Source organism: Panthera onca, chromosome A2 (assembly GCF_046562875.1).
Source record: "Panthera onca isolate mPanOnc1 chromosome A2, mPanOnc1 haplotype 2, whole genome shotgun sequence".
Taxonomy (NCBI): domain Eukaryota; kingdom Metazoa; phylum Chordata; class Mammalia; order Carnivora; family Felidae; genus Panthera; species Panthera onca.
In genome coordinates, this window is record NC_138340.1 from 88,973,785 (window position 1) to 88,997,163 (window position 23,379).

The 23,379-nt window shown below is 36.6% G+C and overlaps 1 protein-coding gene across 2 annotated transcripts in view; it reads right to left on the reverse strand.

Annotated features, from left to right (window-relative positions):
- Positions 1 to 4,324: 4,324 nt before the first annotated feature.
- SEMA3D (semaphorin 3D) overlaps positions 4,325 to 23,379 on the reverse strand; it is a 200,159-nt gene continuing 181,104 nt past the window's right edge. For both annotated transcript variants that reach the window (XM_060632365.3, XM_060632363.3), the window contains exons 17-18: positions 19,162 to 19,301; positions 4,325 to 11,397 (exon numbers count right to left, since the gene is read on the reverse strand). In XM_060632365.3, the coding sequence (XP_060488348.1) occupies positions 10,972 to 11,397; positions 19,162 to 19,301 (566 nt within the window). In that variant the 3' untranslated portion in view covers positions 4,325 to 10,971. The remainder of the gene's footprint in view (positions 11,398 to 19,161; positions 19,302 to 23,379) is intronic.

Genomic DNA, 23,379 nt, shown 5'->3' on the forward strand with positions numbered 1-23,379 from the left:
GTATTTACTTTACTAGGCTTTTAAAGGATTTAATAAAGATTATATTCCATGAAGTTTAACTGCCATAATGATTGGTAATTAATACATAAAAACAAATCTAAGTCTCAATACAGCAGTAATGAGAATACTTATTATAGACATGTCCAATTTACAAATGGGCCAAGAGTCAGTATTGTTATTGTGCACAACTTGGAATTTTGAATCAAACAGCCAGGATGCGAATCTCAGTTCTGCCACTTACCAGCTCTACAGTATCTGTACTGACTTTAGGTCACACATTTATTCCCTGCCCGGTCTTAGCTTCTTCTGAAAAACGTGGATAACAATTCCTATGTCTAAGTGTTGATGTGAGCGTAAACTGAGATCATGCTTGCAAAGCAGCTAACACATTGTATGCGTGCAGTAATTGGTACGTTTTAGTGACTTTCATGTTTATTTTGTTCCAGAGTTTGAAACTCCCATCACATTTTCCCCCAAGAAGCTCTATTTCAGATTGTGGCCAATATCTTGGGCAAGTCCACATAAGGATATTTCACTCAAAAATTAACTAACATAAAAGCAATATTACAGTGAAAATAAAGCAATCTAAAAGTACTCATTTAGGAAATCTGGGCTATGGCTACCTGCCAAGAAGGGAGCCCTTTTCCTGCAGTAACATCCATGGTGAGATGTTTGTCCACGAAGGGGCAGATTTTCCCACGGACGAGCAGTTCAGTAGCTACTGTGTCCTATTGGTGTGCTCAAACGCAATACTCTTTCTCTTTCCTCCTAATCTCAGCTACGGAGGCTTGAGCTGATTATAGTTCACCGTTCAAAACACATTGTTTTCATTGGTTCATGCAAGTCCACTCTCTTTGTGTATCTTATCCCCAAATCTAGGGTAGTCCATTATATTTGCAGAGCTGGAACAAGAGTGTAAATGGATGCATCAGGCATCAGTCCCATGAGTCACTCTATTTGCTTCCTGACCTTCAAGGGGCCCCTAGCATAAACATGTGAAAACCCGAGGCTGCACATCTGTATTCCATCCTCTACCACTACCCCCCTTCTTGGGCCTTGGGATGTCAAACTGACAAAGACTCTCTCCTTCACCCAACTTTAGTTAGGCCCCTCTAAACCCTCTTCTCAACTAGACTTTGATCTTGGGCTTCAGAGTCCATCCTGTAGGACCTGCATCGCCCAGTTTTAAAAGAATCTTGTCAAGTCAGTTTATCCAGGATCCCCCACCCTCAATGTCTGATTACCCTTGATATCCGATCATTTCCTCATCCTTCACCATCCCTAGATGTTATCTCATTACCCAGGGCTGACTTCCTCAAGAATCCTGTTAAGTTGGTTTAACCAGAATCCCCTCTTATCCATGATGTTTCCTCTTAGTAATTTTCTTTCGACTGGCCCTCACTCCATTTCTTAACTATAATCCCCTCTTGCCCATGTTAAATTTGGAATTGAGCCTAGTTTTTTTGTTTTGTTTTGTTTTAATTTCTATAGAGGTTTTCTTTAACTTAAGACATATAATCCTGCCAATTCACTGTTACTGATTCCTTATGCTTATCTTTATCTCCCCACCAGAAAGAGACGAGTAGAGCACACTCTTATTTCCCTTTGGTCCCCATCTCCCCTCACACCATTATATTGACACGAAAAAGGATAAACTGGAACCTTATCCAATTCACCATCTTGGCAAGAGGTACCACAAACCACTTACCCATGTTAGTAGCTCTCTCAGTAAGAAACAGTGGAAAACAATTGACAGTTGTCTAAATGTGTGTGGTGTGGAGTTCGTGTTTAGATTCCTCAGATACACATCTATATCATATAAATCTCAGACAACAGAGTCTCTACATACTCAAAAATAATTACTTTTATATTTTTGTTACTTAGATCATTTGTACGCTTGATTTATAAAATAAATACATTTACAAATAGCTTTAATTTGTATTATGTCCAAAAGAGAGGGCTGTAGTTCATTGTTTTTGTTTTTATATAATCACAGAGAAAGGAAATAGTTCTTGCTAAAGCTAGGAATCCTTTCTTTTTTTTTGGGGGGGGGGTTGTTTTTTTTTCAGGCATGGGAAATTTAAGAGCTGTTTTTTGCAAATTACCTACATCTTCCTGGATTCAAATTAAAATCAAAACTCTCAGGGCATCTGGGTGGCTCAGTTGATTAAGCGTCTGAGTTCTGCTCCAGTCATGATCTCACAGTTCGTGAGTTCCAGCCTCACACTGGGATCTGCACTGACAGCTCAGAGCCTGGAGCCTGCTTCAGATTCTGTGTCTTCCTCTCTCTCTGACCCTCCCTCCTGGTTCTCTCTCTCTCTCTCTCTCTCTCTCTCTCTCTCAAAAATAAATAAAACATTAACAAAATAAAATCAAAACTTTCATATGTCAGTATTTCACTTTAAAAAATTCATAATGCATCTTAAGTAATGCATCTTAATAGTTCTAAGTGACAGAAACTTACTTTGCTGTTTAAGAGATAAAGTGTAAATGTAGCCAGTATACCTAACTCAGTCACATTTTTAGACAATATAAACAGGGGCCAAAATGGATAAAGAAACAATGTTAAAACTTTGGTTTGCTTTCATTCAGCACTTGATATTAAAGGTCTAGTAGAATGTTTTCCCAAGAAGATTTCATTTAATGCTTAGATGCCCTTTCATGTAAATCAAACAGGAAAATACTATGGCAAAAATAAAATGCTATTTACCAAAGAATTTCTGTCAGAGAAATCTATATTCTTGACTACGCTATGAATTTAAACCTTTCAAGTTTTCTTTAAAGACCTCTTTAAAGTCCTTGCGCTTAAACAAACCATCCATCACAAATTATATGGACCTTCTTTCTATCAGTTTAAATCTCGTAGTTTGTGGCATTGAGTCCACCTGAATCAAAGAAAAAAACCCAACACCAGTTTGTAATTGCTGTTTAAAACAGAAGAACATTCAAAATGAAAATGGGCCTTCATCAATTTACCAATTTGATTTAAAAAGAAGCACATGGGGTAGGAATTTTTAAAAATGCTTCCATTTGGTGGAATTTTTTTCTTACCAGTTCCTTAAATAAAGAATCATAATAATTTTGAGGAAAACTCTTTGGTCGTTTCACAACACTTGTTTAACTCTTTTTCAGTTGCTAAAGGCTGCTAAATACTAAGAATACAGACTTTGTCCTCAAGCAGTTTAGTTTCTGGGGGGAGAAACAAGGAAAATCCGTAATTCTGTAAACTTTTTGATACCTGAGAGATATCTCATTAAGATACAGACAAATTAGTGACAAGTTCACATCACACTAATGTAGGCTCCAAGTTGACCACCCAGGTCTGCTTATGTTCACTGCATTCCCGGTTGCCTTGCTTCCGTCCTCTACGACCATGACCACCAAACAATCCCAGCTTTCACTTCTGAGCACCAAGCCCATGTTTCAAACTGCCTACCCGACACTCTTTCAAATCATCCCAAACTTGGTGTTTAATGTTGAAACCATGACCTCCACCCTAACCTTTTCAGTGACCAACCCCCTTCTTCGTGAGGGATAGGTTCCAAGACCGCCGGTGGATGCCTGAACACACAGATACTACTGAACGTCACGTACACGGTTCTTATTTTCTCTACATGCATCCCTATGATAAAGTTTAGTTTATAAATTGGGCGCAGTAAGAGATGAACAGCACAAATAAAATAGAGCAATTGTAACGATCTACTGTAACAAAAGTTATGTGAATGTGGTCTCTCTAAATATCTTGTTGGACTGTACTTACCCTTCTCGTGACGACGGGAGACGGCAACACGCCCGCGGGAATAGGTGTAGTGAGGTGAAGGAGACATGCGTTGCGACGCAGCGTTTGGCTACAAGTGACCTGCCGGTGGGTCAGAAGGAGGATCCTCTACTTCTGAATAGCTGTTGAGCAGGGTAATTAAAACCAGGGAAAGTGGGGGTGAGGACTACTATCTCTCTCTCTCTTTTTTTTTTTTAAACTGTCATCCACCCAGTTGCAACGCATGGAAATCAAGAGGTCATTTTTCACTTTACGTTGATTTCTCGTATGCAAATTTAATGGAGATACCATTCTGTCATTTCTCTGCTTAAAAATACCAAAGTGTCTCCCCCTGGCCACAGGATGAAATCTCTATCCGTGTGAATCGTAAAGTTCCTAATAATCAGCCCTTTGCCTTCTTGTCCAGCTTTCTATGGTTTTCACACAGGAGTAAGTTACGATAATTCTCACTCTTAACTTTGCCTGTGGCCCCTGAAGCCTAAGACCGCTTCCAAATATCAATTAAGACTAGAGGAACAACACAAATTACAACAGGTGACTCTAATTTTTTATTTGTTTCCCGTAGTCAAAATGATCTGTATGAAAGGGCTACATTTATAACACAATTCAATAATTGAAGATAATTACACAATCGTACTTGTTTCAATATATTAAAAGCTTAGAGGGATAGGGCCCATGAAGCAGTCCTTTTCCTGATTCTAAATGATAACTTCCCATCTGGTAAATTGGTTTTATTCTCTTCGTATTCAGGTTGACATACTTTAAATTAATACTCTCTGAATATACCCCCAAATACTCCTGCGATTACATATTTAAATACACAAATCCCTCACTAACAGGACCCAATGAAATTGAGAATAGGTAAAGGGCAAAAATGTTGGGCTGAATTTTGGCCGATCTCTACACATAAACAAAACATCCATAGTAAATTAAAAAGGAAAGTTATATCAATATAAAATCTTTCTACAGAAAACAATGATTTGTGGGACCATTTAAAGACATTTTGCAAGATATAAATATTTCTCTTTCTTCTTCAGTTACCTAAAGGGTGTAAGCTGGTTTATAATTTTGATATGCAAGCCAGAAAGAAGGAACTCTATATTTTAAATATCAACCTTGAACAGTGTCCAATCCAAGAAAGGCCAACTCAGCTGTTTGGAGTCTTTTTGGCATATTAAGCATATAGTTCCATATCCTAGATGCCTTAGGCATTTCCATAACAATAAGGTGTTGCTTTGAAAACTAGACATTATCCGCGGGTCCCTGAGGCCAACCAAGGTCCTAGCTGTCACGTTTTTTAAAAATAATCAGGGTGTCCAAGAAAGTCCGTAATGTAAGAGTAACTGGAGCTGGAAAGCTGCATCTATTATGATGGCTGAATATCTAATATTTCTATATCTGATTCTCTTCTCTCTTTCCCTCCCTCTTTAGAATCTATTATTGAATAATTTGTTCTGTGAGATTTAGATCCTTAATTTACTTTTTATTGTGAAATATTTCAAGCACACAGAATTGTATTGAGAGTAATATATTTAAACCGCAATCCAATGCCCAACTTCGTCAATTATTAACATTTAAATATACTAGTTCCTACAAATATATGTAATGTAAATATAACATTGGGCTTAGACGTGTTGTTTAAGAAAGCAAAACATTATTGAAACAGTTGTAGCTCCCTATATCCTCTTTCTCTTGTTTCTTGGAGGGAAATCTATTTAAATTTGGTGTTTAACTTTTCCAGAAGTGTTTTTTCATATGTTTACTACTTATATATGAATGTATGTATCCATAAGCAGTATCATTTGCTTCTTTAAACTTGATATCCAGTGTAATTCTGCTTGCATTCCTACACTCCTTGACTTTGCTCATTTAACAGCGTTTCTGAGATTTTTCTATGTTGATACACACAGACAATTTTTTCATTTAAATTTCTGTATCCATTTAGTGACCACACTTCAATTTATCCATTCTCTTTTTGTAGAAAATAGATTGTTCTCCTTTTTTCTATTATAACTAATTCTAGAATAACTATTTTTAAAAATGTCTATTGCACATGTGGAAAAGGCTCTCAAGGGTACGTATGTAATTGTGAAAAGCTGGTTCTTGGAACATGTGCTTTTTAAACCTAATTGGGTACACCCAAACATTCTCCAAGATGTGTCTTTGTACCAATATATACACCAAGGAAAAGTGTATCAACTTCTGAAAGAAACAGTAAAGTTATATGCAGCTCCATCTTCCTGGGCAAGACTTTTCCCTGGACTAGAAAAATTGTTAATGCAGGTAACAAGTTACATGGTTATAGATGCTTTTACTTCTCAACTTAAATGTTCAACTCTTGTTTCTCTTGTCTTGAGAATTACTCAAGCACTTTTCTTTTTTTTTTTTAATTTTTTTTAATGTTTTATTTATTTTTAAGACAGAGAGAGACAGAGCATGAGTGGAGATGGGGCAGAGAGAGAGGGAGAAACAGAATCTGAAGCAGGTTCCAGGCTCTGAGCTGTCAGCACAGAGCCCGACGCAGGGCTCGAACTCACGAACTGTGAGGTCATGACCTGAGCCGAAGTCAGATGTTCAGCCCACAGAGCCACCCGGGCGCCCCACTCAAGCACTTTTCTATATTCAAACAAGTACAACTGGAATTGTCTCAGTGACTGAGCTTGTATTATATTCTATTTATATTAATGACTTGGACATGATCCTACTAACGTTCTACTAAGAATGCCAATATATAATTTTTTTTCATTCAAGGATTATACATTACTGTAAACACTCATGTTTGAAGATTGTCAGAGCACACAGAAAACCTGACATTTTTCTGTACAATATCTCTACAAGTTATTTCATAACTGGGTTGGGGGGGTATTATATATTATCTGCTTGAAAATATAAACTATCTTTCACAAATGTACCAAATTGACCAGAAATAGAATATTCTCTAAAAGAAATTCAAGATGTTTCTTTATAAGACAAAAACCAAAAACCTCGGCTTACTCCTTTAATAAATTATAGTCATAGGGCTGAACATATAGGTGAGTATTTTCAAATTTTATGTATAAGGTATTCACTGGAAGTCTTAAAAGTAGTTACTTCGGTAGTAATGTTTATGTCAGTCTGCCAAAGTCTAAATTTAGATCACAGTAAAGGGTAGCTACATAATTATATTAATTGGGGAGAGACACTTATTCTTAATGCAATTCCCTGCATAAATTTCGGTTACCATGTTTAGGGTTTGAAAACAAAACTTGCACACAAACCAACATTCTGTTTATAACCATAGAACACTAATGCTTGTGTTTTATTATATAATACAACCAAAATATACATTTGACAATTTTCAATTATTTTAGATTACAAGACTACAGTTCTTTCAAAATAGCAAAACTGTAATTGAAAATTGATTGGTAACCACTTACAATACCAGAATTAAATTACATGACTAGCTGATAGATTTTTGCCCTTTCCCAAAAAATCCTCTATCTCAAACTTACCATAAATAATTTACACTACAAAATATTTAAATGAGAGGTATAATTCATGTGCATATTCCTATCTTTGCACTGTCAATATTGGAATTTTAAATCTTGTTTTTTAACCTCACTTGTAAGCTAAATTATTAAAATGTTGTGGTCATTTACTGAGAAAAATACATCTTTCTATAAAAACATTTCAAATATCACTTTTTTCTAAACTATCCATTCCCAGTAAGGCTAATCACTTTTCCAACATGTTGTCTGAGACAAATGTAACATTCTAAAGAGAAGCCATTTCAGTTTTGATTTTCATTTGTATTTATTATATATATGAAATATAGCTTATATTTAAGTTTAAAATACCAGTGTCTAATTAATGTTCTTATTCAACTTAATATTCTGTGGACATGTGGTTAACATAAAACTTTGAAAGTTTAGTTTTGATAATGTTGAAAAACAGTCACTGGCCACTGTAAACTCAGTTTTTAATTGAGTCTATACAATTCAGCAGGAACAAAACTTAATAGCATAAAAGAACTGAAATATTGACCAAAGGCAGAATTCAAGAGTAAGACAATTTTGCAGGTAGCATATTGAAAATGAGCATCAGTTAGCCAAACATTGGTGAGATTTGGTATAGATTATGATTCCTCTACTGTTATAGCTTTTGCAAATTTCTGAATTTCTCTGACTACTTTTCCATCTCTTAAGTAATTTGGTTGGTTTTCCAAAATGTTTATTCAGTAATATGAATGTAGTGCTTTGAGCTCTTTGGAGGAAAAAAAGCTTCTACATAAATTAATTACTATTCATTTCTAAGCAAACTCTCAAAATTCCCAATGAATTGAATGTAAATGTATGCAGAAAGGCAGAATTCCATTTAGCAGCATAAATAGATGGAATGAAGTGCAGGCAAGAATATGCAAGTTAAAGACATATGTATTCAAAACAGGGGAGAAAAATATGAAACCAAGAATAAGCAGACATTTTAAGACCTCTCCATAGATAGCTGATTTCTTAGCAAACATTTTTGAAACTATGACTATAATTTTAGTTTTCATTATTTCAAGGAAATTTTGGTAAAACCTTCAGTGGTGAGGAAGTATATATTGTGTCTCAGCCCTAGACTTAATACATTCACACTGTCTTAAGTGTTCCGGGCAATTAAAAGGTTAAAAATTCAATGTAGCTTAGATGTCCTCTATCTTTACAAATACACATAAATCTTTGTCCATATTTTTTTATTCTATGACTTTTTGTTTCACTCAATATTTACTCAATATTTCAAATACATTTTAAGCAATTACCATAAGTTAATGTTTTAGATCTAAAGCAGCCCAAATATTAGCTGTAGGGTAAAAGAAGTTGCCCAAACTTTATCTAAATAATTAAGATTAAAAAGGAGCAATTAAAAAATGGCCTGAACATTCGTATTTTGATGAAAACCAAATTTATTACAGAAGTCAATCCTAACATTTGAGCTTCATGTAATTTTCCCAAAGCCATCTCTCCTTTGATCACGACTGTCTGATATACAGGAAATCTTAAAAATAAAACAGGCTCCCATTTATTTGCTTTGAGCTTGCTATGAGTTCCTGGAACATTTAGACCCAGCGAATCCAAAGTTACAGACACTCTCATTACGATATTCAATTAGCCTGATCTCCCTACAGCTTTCTTATGCATTACTTTTAAAGAGTGTTTGTGTCTAGTTCACCTTAAAAACAAACAAACAAACAAACAAAAACTTACTTAAGCTTCCTGTATAGTGAAACACCTACAAATATTTACGGTATCATTTCAAAAGAGGTACTTAACCTCACATAGCAGTGTGACTACTTTGACATAGGTAAGCAAGACAAATAAAATGAACGTAAGATTGAATGTTCTGAACATCGAGTCAGTCACAGACATGACACTGAACTCTAATAAGGTGCCCTTTAACCACACAGGTTCTCAGAGGCTCTTCTTTCAAGATATGCAGCATGCATGATAAACGAGCAATGTCTGCTATTCAGTTTTCTGAAAGGCTGCCTTCCATGTGAGGAAGTGACTAATTTTTCATTTCACACTAAAAAGGGCGTGAAGAGGCAAAACAGAAGAAGGCTAAGGGTTTTGTGTTCCAAGAAGGAAAGGTGAGTCCTGCTTCCACAGGCAGGAAACATACCATACGTATGCAGAGAGGGAAAGTCGAATTGGAAACATTCGAAAGTGCTAACAAAATATGAAAAATGTTTAGGTTAATGCTGCGAGTTCGGTTTCTTTACATGCATTAGGCTTATTTATTATTAAATTACGAAAGCAATGTTACTTGAATTACAGCATATAATCTCAGAAATGCAAAAAGATTGTGTGAAGAAAAGATGTCAAAGAGTTAATTTAACCCTTTCCGTTGTCAAAATTTTTGCATTTGTTCTGTTATTCAACAAATATATATCCCCACTCCCCACCACTCTAGTCTACCTAATTCTATCTCTCTCTATATGCATATATTGTTATTTTCCTATTCACTCAAATAAAATCCAATAATCCAATATTCAGGAGAGAATAAAGGCAGTAAATGGAAATAATTTACAGAGTACAATGAAATTTTAGAAAAAAAGAGAGGAAGTACTACTGAAATCCCATTGGTTGTAAATAAATCTGTGTTCATTCTTCCCATGATCTTTTAGAAAATTTACTTTTCCTCAGACTTTCGCTAGCAGTTTGTTATAATGTAGAATTTTTTTAACAGATGGATTACAAATTGGCAGCTACTTATACTCTGGTGACCAAAGCTACATTACATTTCACCCACTTTATTTGTGATTGTTCTTCCTTTTTATGGGGATATGAGTTTTCCCCAAAGCCAGAATTTATGGCTGTCTTTCTTTCTGTCTCTTAACAAATCCCATCTGTATGCCTTCCCATTAGGATGCAGTATACATCATGGTGTTTCCCTTATTAAAATGTTTTCCCATGTCTTATTAAAATATTTATGAAGCATTCCGTCCCTTTAAAGCTCGGCATATATTCTAAAAACACATAACCAAGCACTAACTTCTCTCCACGAACCTGTTACTCTTGACAAGTAGTCATAAGGAATGCTGGGAGGAGCATTTATACCTTCAGTAAATCACACTGCAGTACAACGAACGTAACCTCTGTAGTTTGAAATAATGCACCTCTCCAAACTCCTAAACCGTGAACCAAGAGTGAACCGGGAAAGATCCTGTTGATAGTGTGGGCTGTGTGCATTTGTGTCTTCCAATTCCTACCGTGTAGTAGCCAGTTCTAGAGCAGAATTGATATATCTGTTCATAAGAACATATATATAGCACAACTGCATGGTCAACTCCATCCTTAACGTCCATGCAAGGGAAATAAAGCACCTTATGACAATATAAAACTTGATGCTTGCTGACCTCAGGTATTTACAGGACATAACAAATTCAAAAACTCAGGACATAAAACATTTACAAATGGGAAGCCCCTATTTCGAGGCTAATTTTACTACTTTGCAGGTACATGTTTAGTTCTCGGAATACCGGTTCAGATGAATTATTTGCCCTTGCTATGCCATATTCACCACATATAGTCTTATTCAGATTATCGTTCTTGGGTCCTTTGCCTTAGCACAACTCCGTGGAAAGCTCTCATGAGTTCGTATATGGGGTGTACAAAACAGAAGATGCTATTTTTGCAGGTACAGCATTCTTTTCTTTAAATTAAAGAAAAAAACTACGTGTCCATGGCTCTCGGAAGCTCATCCAGGTCTCTGTGATGCCTTCGATTTCGTTTCTTCTTCATCTCCTGCATGTGCTTCCACTTGGGGCCGCCCTTGGTTCGCTGTCTCCGCTTCTCCCTGTGCCACATCTGTTCGCAGTACTGGTCGAGGCTGAAGTTTGGGCTGCTAAGGATCTGGATGTAGTCTTTGTATCTCAACCGTGACTCGGCCAACAGATCCTTGACCTGCCCCTCCTCGTGCTCTGCCCTCTGGGTATTTTCCATCTGTTCACTCTCAATGACATTCAAAGTCAGCTTCACTATGGTGTGGATAAAAGTATGCTCCTGGGCTTTGCAGTAATACATCCCAGAGTCCTTCTTCTGCAAACTTCGAATCAGTAGCCCGTATTCTGTTTTGATGATCCTTTCATCAGGTTTCAACTGCAGAATTGGAAAAATGGAGGTAATAAATGAAAAGCAGAGAGGGCTATGAGCAAATGAACAGAGGCTCCCTAGGTTTAGTCAGATGAACCTAAGAGATCTATTCCCGTCTCCCTGTAATCAAGCATAATATTACCAGCCACAGTGGAAGACAGTGACAAATTCCACAAAAGTAACAGCCCCCAAAGATGCAGGTTTGCATCTCATTATTATCTAACTAAACCTTTGGAATATAGTCCGTTTTTCTCCCAGTCTACAGGTAGGAATGAAAGCTATAAAAAACAATGAAGTAAAACTGGAAACTCACAACCAACCATCTTTACAGAAATTTCACGTACCAAGTGGAATATTAAAAACACCAATTGGTATCTGAATTTCTGAGCCAGAACAGGACACTGACAGTCATCGTGCAGAAAGAGGGATTTTAGCACATGCTACTACCTGTGAAGTAGAAATAGAACAAGGATTCCAAAAGGAATTCACTCTGTCTTCTGGATATCACCCAGTAAGTGAGCTGAGCAGCATATGGAGACCGTAAGTGGCGACTTGTTAAAAGTCTAGGGGAAAAGCATGGATACAGCTTTTGGGATGTTAGAGCTGTAACTGAGTAGGACCATCGTCAGAAGGTTAGCAACATTTAAAGCTGAATTTCCCTTTTTACTATGGATTGAATTTTGATACTGTGTGTATATGTGATACTTTAGATTATGTCATTTGTGGAAATATTTGCCATACCTCGGTATACTATGACCTAGTAATGTGATTTCAAGTGTGAGAAAACTCAATGAACAAAAAAGAACCCCTCCTGAAACATGATGCCCTTTACCCTTTGAAGCAACAGCACTGGAAGACAATTCAAGCATTTAGGCTTGCCTGGCCCCCAACCCGGTGTGAATAGCAAATCTACCTTCAATATAACTGGAGGCATGTTTACCGACACAAGAGCCCTGTTTCATGTGGAATATTGTTGAGTGGCTCGGCACCAAGTAGAATAACAACAACAACAAAGAAGTCTGGAAGATTTCCCAGTTTACACATCTGTCCCTGAATTGTAGACTTTTAGTGGATGGAAATCAAGGAGGCATAAAGACGGCTAAATTAAATTTATTCACAGTGGGTGGATTATACACTGCATCTTTATGTGAAAAATATGTAGGAAAAAGTCCCTCCAATTGTGGAAATATGAGCAAAGGAAAAGAAACATCTCTGGCTACCAGCCCAGTTAACTAACAAGTATATAGCCAACCACCCTCTGTGCCAGAGAAGTGCAGCTGGCGGGGTACCACGCGAGGCCAAAGGCAGGTCACAGCCCAGATCCCTGGTTAATGAAGCTGAATGGTCTCCAGGCTGCCTTCGTTCTACACTGAATCCACACCGTCAGGGTTTTGTTTGTTTGTTTCCCTTAACTTTTCCCATTTGGTGATTCTTGTGTGTACTATTTTTTTTTTTCTTAATGGACTTACTCTAAAGGCCCAGGCATTTAAAAACGCTGTTGTCATTCACTTACATTCTCAGAAACGGGGGAGTCTGATGCCTAAAATAACAAATGTGAACTTGAATTGGTAGGATTCGAAAGGGTCCATCTTAAGCAGAAATACTAATCTCAAATTTAACACATTATGTACACGTTTTCCTTTAAATAATTTTCCTGTAGGAATTATTCTTCAAATTTTAAATATATCTTAGATCACAAAATTCTGACTCCAAAGCCTAGGATCTGGTACTTATCTGCCGACTCTGCTTCCTATGATTACTCATTTATCTTCTCCGATGGGGCTTCCATTTATCAAGTTGGTGACAGAGCATATGGTGTATTTGGGGGGTTAAGAGTAAAGCTCTTGGAAGGTTAAAGTGTGAGGTATTATTAGCAACATTATAGACTACTGCACTGTCACTGGAAAGCTGGAGAGGTGATGTTCTGAGGCTTTTATTTTTTGTAATTTCCTCTTAATAGAAAATGGCCTGTGGTTATTAGCATGACAGTCAAGGTGGGTGACTTCAGTTTCAGTTCATCTCTAGATTTCATAACTGGAACTCTTGCTAATGTTTAAGCTGCGCTTAATGTGGCTTTTAGAGAGCTGTCACAGCTCTGACTCACTACTTTTTATTGTTCTCTTTAATCTCCTGACAGGAAGAAATTATGACTTTGATTTCGCACATATGATGTAACACTTCATTATCTCTGCTGTTCTCTTTTTGTATCCTGTTTATTTGTTTAACTCTGAAGTCCAGCTCCCTTCCCTCCTTCTGAGTCTATGTCTGTCCCTACTGGACTCAGAGTTTCATAAACACCTGGCATTTCCTTAGTCCAGTGTGATCCTTCCCTTTTCTTTCTTCCGTGGAATGCTTAATTTTTCTTTTTTTTTTCTTTTTTGACCTATAGATATAAAATGCACTTTAATAAATTTCTTTCTGGATTTATCTAATGTTTATTAGATCATTTAAGTGTTTTTTCTTTGTCAATTTTCAAAAACGTGCCTTGACTGAAATAGTATTTCTAATAAAATACAGTTGGAATTGCTATATTTTCATAGGGTTTTTTTGCTATTAGAAACAGGAAGCTGCGACCCAGAAATTAAGCGGCTGATTCACATTTGTCTGCGTCACGTTCTCCTTCTCTGTACTGCTTGCCTTCCATCCTGGAACAGGATGCATTACGCAGGCTGTATCTCCACAGTGAGATGTCAGCACAGTCCATTTAGAAAATTCAGCTCCTTTACAAAGAGATAATGTAATCTCTGGCCTCTGATTTAAACTCATGGAATTTTCTCCACTCTAAGAGTGATAAGTAAAAACTGCTCCGCTAAATCAAAACCACGCTTGAACTGGGGTCGACTATCCATTTGCCTAATGTGAACAAGGATAATATATTTGGCATTATTAAATGTAGATCTTCAGTGAAGGGCAATTCATTTAACACGAGAAGAGTAGCGTGGAGAGGGACAAAGGACATTTAGGTATGAAGCAGCAGGTAAAGGTCAGGGACTCTGCTCTCCAATAATAGCGGCCTAATGGTAATTCCCTTGCAGATAATTTGCCTGTCAAATCTCTCATAGCTAAAGCATGGCATGTGTCTTCGAAGAGACTAGGCCTTCAAGAATATCTCTTTTCTGCAACAAACATAGAAGGAAGACTTATTTAAAAATAGTTCTGAGGCAATTGATTCGTTCTTTGAAAGAAAAAAAAAAATGGAATTTATACATCACTAGCCCCTAGGTTAATCTGGTGTCTTATAGTAAATGTAAATATAAAATGCAAACTGCAATGGTAAGAATAAAATGGTAATAACTAGGAAAATATATATTTGCTGTTTCGTTAGGGAAGGAGTTTCTAAGCATCATAAGTGAGACATCATCGAGATATAAATCTATAGATTTGTCTATGTAAAATATAAAACTCTTTGATGTAAGGAACACACATTTTAGAGACATAAAACATAATAAGTTACTTATGCATAGCATTAAAATGTTCACATCAATAATAGAGTTTAAAAGAGTTTGTGAAAATAATTTAAAAAATTTTTAATGTTTATTTTTGAGAGAGAGAGAAAGACAGAATGCAAGCAGGGGAGGGGGCAGAGAGAGAGGGAGACACAGAATGTGAAGCAGGCTCCAGGCTCCGAGCTGTCAGCACAGAGCCCGATGCAGGGCTCGCACTCATGAACCGAAAGATCATGACCTGAGCCGAAGTTGGATGCTTAACCGACTGAGCCAACCAGGTGCCCCTGTGAAAATCATTTTTAACGAATACTTCAATGTAAACTAAGCAAATGGTGGAGCCTGGGTGGCTCAGTCCGTTGAACATCCGACTTCGGCTCAGGTGATGATCTCACAGTTTGTGAGTTCGAGCCCCACGTTGGGCTCTCTGATTTCAGCCAGAGTTGGCTTGAATCCTCTGTCCCTCTCTCTTTCTCTGCCCCTCCCCCCACTCATGCTCGCTCACTCTCTCTCTCTCTCAAAAGTAAATAAAAACATTAGAAATAAATAAAAATAAATAAATTAACTAAACAAATGATGGGTACAGCACTTCAAATACAATGGAAGCTGACAACTATGAAGTATGAGAAGGCAAATTCATATACGGTGATTTTGACAAGAAATTAGCAATATACAGTTGCTCATCAAAAGCCATAAAGATAACTTTTCACTCAGTTATTTTACCTCAAAAGATATGTCCTAAGAAAACAGAAGAGCAGAGGAAGATTTAGATATCAGGAAGTTGACTACTATTTTTTTCAAAGAGGAAACACGTGCTATTTAAATAACTTGGAATAATCATGGAAGACTGTGGTGTCAGGGTGGCAGGCGTAGGGCTAGGAAAAAACATGGTATTCAAATTGAGTGATAAGGAAAGCTGCTCAAAGTGTAATGGCTAGTGGAAAAAAAATTGGAATAGACATCATTAGAGGCCTCATAATTCTCTATGTGTCACTATATTTTCCAAACCATTTATATTGCTTTTATAATAGAAAGAACAACAATAAAACAAAGACCTACGCAGGGAAAAATACAAATACTTGAAGATGTTTTTAAAATATTTTTTAAACACACACACACACACACACACACACACACACACACACACAAAGAAAATACTCCCACAAATGGCATAAGGTATTACCTCTTCTAGTCATTCAGACCCCAAAAGTTCAACAGAAGCTCAGGGACTGCTGATTAACTTGCTACTTACAGCATAAACATCATCAATTTCAAGAACAGCTTTATAAGGAAGTCAGCAGATAACTGACTCATGACCTCCCCAACAGCACCCAACTGTGAAAGAGCTCAGTAAGGAAATGTTCTCCTCCTGGCAGAGAATAAGCTGGTGACAGGCTCTGTGCCACAGGAGATTCTAGTCCCTCCCGCAGGCTTTTTTTCAGTGGGGAAAGATTCCAAACTGTGACCTTCTTGGTAAGGAGCAGAAGACAGCCTGCTGGGAAAAATGCTTCAAGTCTAGTCTGGATTTTGCCCCTTTCCTCAGCTCAGGAGGCAGGACTGCATATCCTGGACAATGTGTAACTACCTACTTACAAAGGTAGATGAAAATAGCAGTTGAAATATTACAGCTAGCATACTTTTAAGTAAAATACACTATTCCTGCCCCATTAAAATTCATGGAGCATGGTACCACCATGACCATATGATATACTGTTAAAAGGTACATTAAAGGAATGTGTTGCCTCTTCAGGAATATGAAAGATGCGAATGGAAACATGAATAGGCAAATGTATATATCTAGAACTAGGAGACTACCCCCCCCCCCCCCAAGCAGAGTACCATAGTCTTTTAAAAGTCAGATTAAATTTGCCATGGAAGAAGCATCACATTTAAAGAATTACTTTTAACTGGTGAGAAATTATCAAACTTTATTAGCTATAAAATTAAAACTGCTGGTTTGGGACATTTAAGAGTAAAATATTACAATGTAACTAAAAATGTGCATGTTAAAATTCAGATTCAATATTTCTTCGATAAAAAGTTAATGCTTTATGTTTCAAAGTTTTATAATCACTTCCATGTCAGATAATACTTTAATATATATTGGAAAAAATGGGGCCCTTAAAATAAACATGTATTATAAATACGGATATGCTGTAATCTTAGAATATACGTATGTCAGTAATGATGAAGAATCCAAGTTTTATTGGAGAAATCAGACATGACAATCACTGGAGTATTCCCTTGGTATTAAGCATGTAGAGTCAACATTTTAATAAAAACATTTGTTCTTGAAGATTTCAGATGAAGAGAAAGATATTAACACCTTAATGTAATGGTAGAACATATCTTTCCATCAATTTCTTATGATCAACTTGGTCCTTCTACTGCAAGGTTTCTCAGCCTCAGCACTACTGAGATTTGGGGCCAGAAAACTCTTTCTTGTGAGGCATTCTGAACTGAACGATGTTTAACATCATCCCGGACCTCTACCCACAAGAGATACCAAAAGCACCCTCGACCCACCGTCCATCCAGCTGTGACAACTAAGAACGTCTCTGGATATCGCCAGATGTGAACACTAGCAGCAAATTCGCCTGCAGTTGAGAACCACTATTCTCTACTAATGTCTGACCGATTACATGTATTATTTTAAATGTTTATAGACTTATCAAGGAGGCTGGTATTTTAGAGCATTTGCTCTGCCTATTTATATGACAGAGAAATTGAGTGTTAGGAAAACTTCTCAACCTGCTCATAAATCCTCAGCAGTCAAGCTGAAACCATGACCAGTGCTATTTCCTATTTCACACATCTTCCTGATAGAGAGTATCTGCAATTTTTTTTAAGTTATGTAAACTTGAGAGAGAGAAGGGGGGGGGGAGGGCAGAGAGAGAGGGAGAGAAAGAATCATAAGCAGAAGGCTCTGCACCACCAGTGCAGAGCCCAGTGTGGGGCTGGAACTCACAAAGTGTGAGATCATTATCTGAGCCTAAACCAAGAGTCTGACACTTAACTGACTGGGCCACCCAAGTGCCCCGCGTATCTGTAATTTTATAAGTGTATTTTACACTTGTGAGTAATCCGCTGCTTTGAAATTCACATTCTCATCTGTATTTTCTCATTTTACTTTCATAGTAACTTTTGAATTTATTTCGTTCACTTTAGAAAATCCTGGCGCATACAGGCTCAATGATATTACCAAACACAGGACTGAGATTCAATCAAATATCGAATTCTGAATCCTGAATTCATTCCATTACTCGTTACAATATCCTTGGTTTACTATTGGGAATATTAGAACTCTATACTGAGTGTCACTGGTTTCTCTTAGGCACTGAAAGAGGAAAATAAAAACTTTGCCATTTACCCTTTGTTTCATGGCACTAAATAATAATACAGGATTTCTCAGACTACCCAAAGTCATCTCACTAAGTTCAGCAACGTATATAATTTATCTACCTCACAAAATTTCTGTTATATGTTTCAATCATATGTATGTCTTAGACTCAAACAGAAAAAGTCAAAAGATAAAGAGAACACCCATACTGCTTTTCCTTTTGCTAATTTAATTTTAACACATCCAGAGTGAAGGGGTACATGTCCAGATAGTTATCCAACTTGTTCACCTGATATGACAAAGATAGGTATTTCTTTCTGTATCCATATTCAACCTGTTTCACTTTGTGATCTAAGTTAAACACAAAATGATCTAAGTTAAACACAATAGTTAAACCACTATTATGACCTAAGTGTAAACACAGTCAAAATTTACTCCTTATCCTACCGTAGGGGGAAAATATGTGTTCTTGTTTTTGACCAGGGAATTGCTCTAAAATAGAGACAATCTATGAGAATCAAAATTTGAAAAAAAATTATGTAAATTTCTTATAAAAATTCAATCTATTTTAAATATATTTTATTAATGTGTCTGTATTAAGTTGTCCTATTATTTTTTTAAGTTTATTAATGCAAGCAGGGGAGGGGCTGAAAGAGAATCCCAAGCAGGCTCTGCACTGTCAGCCCAGAGCCCAACACTAAGGAGCTCGAACTAATGAACCATGAGATCATGACCTGAGCCGAAATCAAGAGTTGGATGCTTAACCAACTGAGTCACCCAGGTGCTCGCTCCTAAGTTGTCCTATTCATATCAAAAGCATTGTTATCTTCCATGTTAGTGAGTATAAATTAGTATTTTCCTCTTTACCCCAAATAGTAAGGAGAGCACCGTACGGCACTAAACATTGAACATTTCTCACACCAAAACTTGATTTAACTTTTACACTATTTCCCTCGAGATGAGCATTCTTTGAAGACTATAACTTACCTCCTCTCGATGCTCATCTCCTGACCGCTGGATATACCACTTAATAGATGCTTGTTGGGATTTAGGTATACATTCCAGAAAGGTTGAATTAAATTCAATGCCAAAAATCACCTTTTCATCAGCAGTTTCGTGACTAATGCCTGGAAAGCAAACATGGAATAGGAGATTAACCTTGACCTGATTTTAAAAGCAATGGGAAAATAGACTGATTTAGAACAGATGCTATGAGGAAAAGATTCATACACATTATTAAAGAGAGAGGAAATTCATGTTATAATATTGTTACCGAAGAGTCAAATATTATCTAATAGATTGATTTTTAAAACTCTATCCCTGCATTACAATTTTTATCCTTTCATCAATATATTAACTATTTGCAACCAATTTTTTAAAGTAAGAACTCATAAGATCTAACTCTAACCACTGAGTCTTTTTATTCGAGCTGAACTGAATACAACTTTAGTGTCTTTTAATGATTCACCCCTTCTAACTTGTATAAAATATAACCCATTTTGTAGATAGTTCCAGAGGAGCAATTTACTTCATCTTTAAAGAGCAATTCTATCACGATTTGATCCACAGAGCTGACCACATAACATTAAGAAATTTTAATGTCAAAAAAGTAAGTACAGTGGAGTGTACTTGATAAAATTCTGTACTGATGATATTGAGCTAGATGCTCTAATACTCAGAATCTGGACTTACACATATTATCTACCAAAAAATGTTCTCTTTTATTCAAAGAGGGATTCTTAAGCCCAACATGCATTTGCTATAAGATAGTTAATGGGCTGCTAAGGGAGCATTGTCTCAGACACCCTATTCTCGTAAATCAACTGCACCATCTGAAATACATTCCATCCAGAGTAGCCAAAGGCTGTGTCCCATGTGTGATCTAAGATCTATAGCTCAAATTTGATCAAATAAAAAATGACAGCTGTTCAGCCTGGCCCAAACATGCACTTTTTCATCATATATTCAGATGTCTCAATTCTGCAGATGGGCCTACTTAGCATTTTAGGCATAAACCAAGAGTAAGGCTTAAGGGACCTCTGTGAATCCTACATGTAAGCACACAAAATTATCAGCAAATGGCATGAATGCACATATATCCAATAGTTGGGCTTGCCTTTGAAGAAACTTCTTTTGAACTTGTTTGTGTTTTACCAGCAATGATTAAGTCAGGCGTGCTGACACCATCATGAATTAACCTCATCTAACCTTCAAAATGTGTGGATTCCATTTGAAACTTGTAATATATCCACCATCCCTGCCAATTCAACAGAGTATATCTGTGATTTTCACAGTTAATAAATTCCTAATGCACAGAAAGATCCCCAGTGCCAATCATGGAAGAGAAAGGCATGTATCATTTCAAAGTAACAGATGCCATTTTCCTGAGCAAAAGCAGTTCAGGAACAGAGCAGGGAGGTTTCAGGCTGATTGTTAGGTGATGAGGCAAGAGTGGGGGAGAAACTCAATTAGACTGATTCGGCCAAAGAATCGGTCAAGTTAGTAAAAGATACATTAGTGAAAATGAAATAGTTGATCATATGAAATACTTTTTCAAGTCAGGAAAAACAGTGACTCTTTGACACGAAGTCATCACTATGTCCGTTTGACAGGAAATGAATTTATTGTTAGCAATAATCTTTGTTTCATTTTTGAGTTTTAAATTTCCTACTTTTAGCAATCTTATTTACAACTGCATCAAAAAGAATGAGTACCTAGGAATAACTTTAATAACTTTAATAACTTTACAGAATTTAACTACGGACATGAAACACCCACACATTGCAAACTATAAGGCATTAATGACAGAAATTGAATAAGGCACAAGTAAATGGAAAGATACTTCATGCTCATGGATTAAAAGAATTAATATTGACAAAAATGTCCATACTACTAAAAGCAACTTTTGGATTCAATGCAATCCCTATTAAAATACCAATCACATTTTTCATGGAGAAAGAAATAATTCTAAAAATTTGTACAGAACCATAAAAGACTCTGAAGAGCCAAAGCCAGCTTTAAGAAAAAAAGAACAAAGCTGGAGGCTTTGTGGGTGCTGCTCTGATGGGATCCCTTACGCTCCCTGGTTTTAAACCATAGTAACAAAACTATAGTAATTAAAACAGTATGGTACTGGCATAAAAACAGACACAGATCAGTGGAACAGAACAGAGAGCCCAGAAATAAACCCACACATAGATAGTCAATTATTTTTGCAATAAAAGAGCCCAGAATATACAACAGGAAAAGGACAGTCTTCTAAACAAATGGTGTTAGGAAAACTGGACAGTCACATGCAAAAAAAAAAAAAAAAAAAAAAAAAAAAAAAAGGAAAAAGAAAAAAGAAAAAGGACCACTACCTTATACCATACATAAAAATTAACCCCGAATGGATGGAAGTGTTAAATGTAAGACTTGAAACCATAAAACCCCTAGAAGAAAACTCAGGCAGTAAGCTCCTTGATGTATTTTATTGATGATTCTTTTAATTTGATGCCAGAACACAAACAACACAAGCAAAAATAAATAAGAAGGACGACATCAAACTAAAAGCTTCTGCACAGCAAAGACCATCGTCAACAAAATGAAATGTCTTCCTACCAAATGGGAGAAAATGTTTGCAAATAATATATCTGATAAGGCCTTAATATCAAAAATGTATAAACAACTCATACAACTCAATAGCAAAAGCCCCCAAATAATCCAATTGCAAATGAGCAGAGAAACTGAACTTTTTTTTTTTTTTTTTTTCAAAGAGAACATAACAGATGGCCAGCAGGTACATGAAAAGATGCTCAGCATCACTGATCATCAGGGAAATGCAAATCAAAACCACAATGAGCTATCGTCTCATATCTGTCAGAATGGCTACGGTCTGAAAGATAAGAAATAACAAGTGTTGGCAAGGATGTGGAGAAAGGGAAACACTTGTGCACTGTTGATGGGAATGTAAATTAGTGCCAGGGAAAACAGTACAGAGGTTCCTCAAATAATTATAAATGTAACTAATATAGGATCTAGAGAGTCCACTTCTGGGTATCTACCTGAAACAAAACAATACAAAACAAAACAAAACAAAACAAAACAAAACAAAACAAAACAAGACTCTAACTTGGAAAGATATATTCCACCACCCCCCGCCCTGCCCACATTTACTGCAGCATATTTTGTAACTATGGTGACGGATGCAACTTAAAACTATTGTGATTGTTTCACAATGTATGCAAGTATTGAATCGTTGTTGTGTACTTGAAACTAATGTTGTGTACTTGAAACTAATAATGTTACCTGTCAATTATAACTTAATAAATTCCTTAAGATTGCAAATACATAGTTTTTAAATACCCTGATTACCTCTACTTTAATGCCCACAGTTGATTTTCTGTCTCTGGCTTTCCAAATAGGTGTCAAATACTCATATATATATGTGTGTGTGTGTATATATATATATATATATATATATATATATATACATATATATATATTTAAATGACTGTTCCCGGAAACATAAGATAACTTCTTATAGTCTACAGGGTAAACATAAACTCCATAGAATTCCATAGGAGCTGTCACAAACCTAGCCCAACCTCTGTGAGGTCTTTCTGATTGTAATTATTGTGACTTCATCTACGGTAAAATTTGCCTTGGCTCTTTTAGCAAAGCTCAGATGCTATCCAGCTAAATATCCTCTCCTTTACCCATGCATTACGCAAACATTCTTTTGTGCCTAGGATACAATTTACATCCCAGTGACAGGGACAAGGTCATCAAGTGAATAAATTAAAGAACATAGTATTTGGCAGTGTTATGCGCTACAAATAAAAAAGCAGATCAGGGAATCAGAGGTAGAACACGGAGAAAGTATCTCAGGATGGTCAGAAAAGGTGTCTCTGAGACAATAACATTTAATTAATTTTTTTACACTTATTTATTTTTTAGAGAGAGACAGAGAGAGAGAGAGACAGAGAGAGAGAGAGAGAGAGAGAGACAGAGCAAGCACAAGAGTGGCAGAGAGAGGCATAGAATCTGAATCAAGCTCCAGACTCCTAGTTGTCAGCACAGAGCCCGATGTGGGGCTCGAACCCACAAACCTCGAGATCACGACCTGAGCCGAAGTCAGACGCTTAACCAACTGAGCCACCCAGGTGCCCTGAGACAATATTTTAAGCATAAAATTAAATGGTGTGGGGGCACCTGGGCAGCTCA